This window comes from Doryrhamphus excisus, chromosome 1 (assembly GCF_030265055.1).
Source record: "Doryrhamphus excisus isolate RoL2022-K1 chromosome 1, RoL_Dexc_1.0, whole genome shotgun sequence".
NCBI lineage: Eukaryota > Metazoa > Chordata > Actinopteri > Syngnathiformes > Syngnathidae > Doryrhamphus > Doryrhamphus excisus.
In genome coordinates, this window is record NC_080466.1 from 37219322 (window position 1) to 37223321 (window position 4000).

The 4000-nt window shown below is 38.7% G+C and overlaps 1 protein-coding gene across 1 annotated transcript; it reads left to right on the forward strand.

Moving 5' to 3' along the window:
- The first annotated feature begins 45 nt into the window (after positions 1-45).
- On the forward strand, positions 46-4000 carry LOC131108966 (transmembrane protein 233). The gene is made up of 3 exons (XM_058060486.1): positions 46-2005; positions 3441-3575; positions 3660-4000. The coding sequence occupies exons 1-3, from the start codon at positions 1826-1828 to the stop codon at positions 3669-3671; spliced, it is 327 nt and encodes a 108-aa protein (XP_057916469.1). The 5' UTR covers positions 46-1825; the 3' UTR covers positions 3672-4000.

Below are 4000 nucleotides of genomic sequence, written 5' to 3' on the forward strand. Positions count from 1 at the left end.
TTGGTTGGGAACTACTGAACCAGCCGGCATGTAATTGGCTGGTTTGGGGAAAAGGGGGTGGGGTTAACATCTATTTCACTGGAAGTCCTATATATTATATATGTGGTCATCTCACTACTAACTAACTCTGAGTAAACGTCGTCAGGGCCAGTCTTCTCCAGCATTGTAGCAGCGTGGCGATGTCGGGGTGGGGGGGGGCAATACTTCCAGGACTTTGTTTTGCCTTCATGTTCTTTTATAAGTCATAACTTTGCTTTTATTGAAGCAGCAGCTATGATTTTTTTTCCTTTTATAAATGACGGTGAAACAGATTCCCTGCATCTGCATGACATGACAGCTACTTATAGTTATGATATGGACTATAATGATGGAGGAATTACACGCTTATATACAGGAGAAATCAGGGCTTTGTTAGGTTGGGGATTTGACTTGACTTCCTTTTTTTTTTTTTTCTTAATTTTTTTGGTCTATTTTTTCATTTTTTATGTGTTTATGCGGTGTTTTACCGTGGAAAAATAAATGAAGGACATTCTGTGAGAATACGAATGTGTAGAAAAACGTCAACAATAATGCTCTGGTTCTTATCACTTTTTGGAAGGTGCATGTGATTGCGTCTTGAGTGTGCGTGAGTACTAGTGAGTACTAGTGCGCTTACATCAAGGTAAATGATAATGGAACTACTTCTGGCAACCGGCGACGCTTTTTTTTTGGGTTGCCTGTGTTTGGTACTGATATGATGATGATCGCCCTGTTTATTTTGTTTCACTGTTCTCTCCACTGCTTCCCTCACATCTCTTCATGGGTTTGTACTCCATATTACTGTCAATTATATACTATTGCTGCTCCGTTTAATTGGGGATTAGAGGGGGGTTTGAGCAGGGAAAATGAAATGTAACAGGGTCTAGTCCCAGTGGGATCTGACACAGGTTCTGGCTGGAAGGTGAAAAAATGATGGAATAAATCATGCAAAAAAAAAACAAAAAAACAAGTGACCTGTTTGTTCAGCCTCCTCGCTGCAGCTTGTTTAATGTTAAGCCCAGCAAGACACTTGAAACCACTTCCTTTCTCGTTCCTCTGTCAGACCATCTGGGACGTGACATAAAAAAAAACTACTGCTGGACACCTACACTGTAACTTTTTAACATACAATAAAGCAATAAGTTATTTTGTACCTAAAAAATGAAAATAGTGCTATTATTGGTCAAAGTGACGACGTGTGGATTATTCTGCGGCATTAAGACTTATTTTCCGATAAAAAAAAAAAAGAAAAGTATATTTTTCTGTTTTGAGACCTTGCTCCCCTGGTATATGATGAGTTCAATGACTGGTTTGGCGAGGGAAAGGGGCTTGTAGCGCTGCACAAGGTTATAACGTTTTGGGCTTTACTTTACAGCAGTTCTTTTCTTATTTCCTTGTTTTTTTTTTCCCCCGCAAATATTTTCAATTTTAAAATCCTAATAAATTATTATAAAGTATCTCACTGTGGTTTGTTTTTTTATGTGATAGTAGGGAAGCTGACGTCATTTCAGCACTTCAATGCAACTGTACCAGTGAGGGAGATTATTTCTGTGTGCCGTGGGGGGGGCCATGTGAGACCTTGGCTGTGGTCAAGAGAGTTGGATCTCGGCTCTGAATGGAGGCCAAAGGAGTTAGTGATCCTCACCCGTCTCTCTCTCTCACCTGTCCTAGTTCCTCTTATCACCATTTAGGACTACAACTACCAACACAACCGACTTGAGACCCATGGATTGGATCTTTTCGAGGCAATTCTTTTGTTTTTATACCATCTTTGACATATTTTTTTTCCTACCATTTTTCCATCAAAATGGCTCTGGGGGTTCTAAATCCACAGATGAAAAGTTCCCCCAGGGAGAGTGAATGTTTTGACAACAGCTCAACAGAGGAAAAGGAACCTCCGCTTAAAAGTTACCTTCTTTTAACGATGCTAACATGTTTGTGTCCTGCCTACCCTGTCAATATTGTTGCTCTGGTCTGCTCTGTTATGGTAAGTAAGGACTATAGAAAATATGTATCATTACATAACTTTTTTTGCTTTTAGACCCGTATATGAAATGAGAATACAAGTTCTTTGGTCACTCGCCACATCGCTGTTTGATTATTGCAGCTTCACACTCAGTTTTTCCATAATATATTATGGTAATGCTAATGATTTTATTTCATTTGAACATGCATCAGATTACAATTGAATGCATCCCATAATCAGTTCCCAGTTCCACATGTCCAAAAGGAGTAGGAAGAAGCAAAGCTTTTTATTAAATACTACCCCTCCATCTGATACTTTTACAATCACTAACTGTTACATTTGTTCACTTCCTGCTTTCCATATTATTAATAAATCATGTTGTTTTGTTTCATATCAGTAAAGAAAATGCATAAGACAAACCTACAAATTTACAAAATGTATGTAGTTTAAGTCACCTTCTGCTACAGTTATGTTATCTTAGGTTGCTAGTTACATAGCCATGTTTATATACCCCGCTTTGAAATATTAATGTTTATCATTTTCTAAAAAGTGTGAATATGTAAAAATTCTCCTATTTCCCGAACTGGATAAAGTGCTAGATATTTTTGACTGATTTTTCAAGGCAAAAATAATGTTGTGTTCTTGTCCTATATGGATATGGTACGTACCAAAACAAAGATTAGACTGTCATCTTTCACTAGAAAAAAACATTTGGTTTCTACTTTTTTCCGTTCTTTACTAATCAGCAGTGGAACATTGGTACGTTTCGGGCAAAAATATCAGTTCTCAACCAAAGACGGCTTTTTGTGAAAAGATAAATTTCAAGTATAACTTTCAGGAAGGCAATAGAATCCAGACACAAGCACCCAGGATACCGGGAAAGTCTTAGTTTTACCAGGCCTTATGAAATGTTTTGATAAATATCGCCCAACCCTAATATGGAGGTGTTATTTAGTGTCCAGAGAGCTCTAATAATTTTAAAAACTGTATTTAGAAACAGGTTTTCTATGCTCTGACTATGAAAATATTCCTGAAATTAACTTGTGACGGGCTGTACGGCGGTCGAGTGGTTAGCGCGCAGACCTCACAGCTAGGAGACCCGAGTTCAATTCTCCACATGTTCTGCCCGTGCATGCGTGGGTTTCCTCCCACATTCCAAAAACATGCTAGGTTAATTGGTGACTCCAAATTGTCCATAGGTATGAATGTGAGTGTGAATGGTTGTTTGTCTATATGTGCCCTGTGATTGGCTGGCCACCAGTCCAGGGTGTACCCCGCCTCTTGCCCGAAGACAGCTGGGATAGGCTGAATAAATTAACTTATCACAGTCGAGTCGAGAACTAATTAACTGTGATAAAAGAAGAACTAAATACAAATAACATGTAAACCAAAACTATATATTTTTTTACATTATAGTCTCCAAAACTGTTTTCATAAGGTTTTATTGTGTTTTCAGTCTAGGAGCAGCTATTACAACGGCGACTATGACGGGTCCAGGCGGTTAGGCAAGAATGCTCTTTACGTCGCCATCGCCTCCATCATCATCGGCCTCCTCATCATTGCCATCATCTGCACTGTCCATTTTACCACCGTAAGAGTCTTGGTTCCGTACGCCTGACTTGCATGCAAAGAGTTTCTTTGTAAGAACATGACGACATGTTTATTTGTGTTCCAGATAAATCATTAGCACCGAGGGAACAACAGAGACACTTTTGGGATATTTGAAAGAGATAAAATAAACTACTGATGGCCGGAATGGTTCACATGACGTGGACAGACAACATCCATGTTTACGTGTTCTCTCACATGTCATCCTGTTCTGTTTCCTCCTCTTCATGTACACAAATAAGGACTTCTGAATATTCTAAATCCGTGTCTTTCATGTTTAGCGTCTAATGTGAAGATCTGAAGTTTTATGTAGAAGAATATCAGACTACGTATGGATGCATTAAAATAAGTCACTTTATCTGAACGCATTAGCGTACAAATGTTTTGGGTTAAAACTGTTCGTGTGAC

Bases quoted from the DNA above. Each gene is read 5' to 3' on its own strand.
- LOC131108966 (XM_058060486.1), top strand. From the start codon at position 1,826: ATGGCTCTGGGGGTTCTAAATCCACAGATGAAAAGTTCCCCCAGGGAG. The intron at 2,006-3,440 runs GTAAGTAAGGAC...TTGTGTTTTCAG, and splicing joins CTCTGGTCTGCTCTGTTATG to TCTAGGAGCAGCTATTACAA.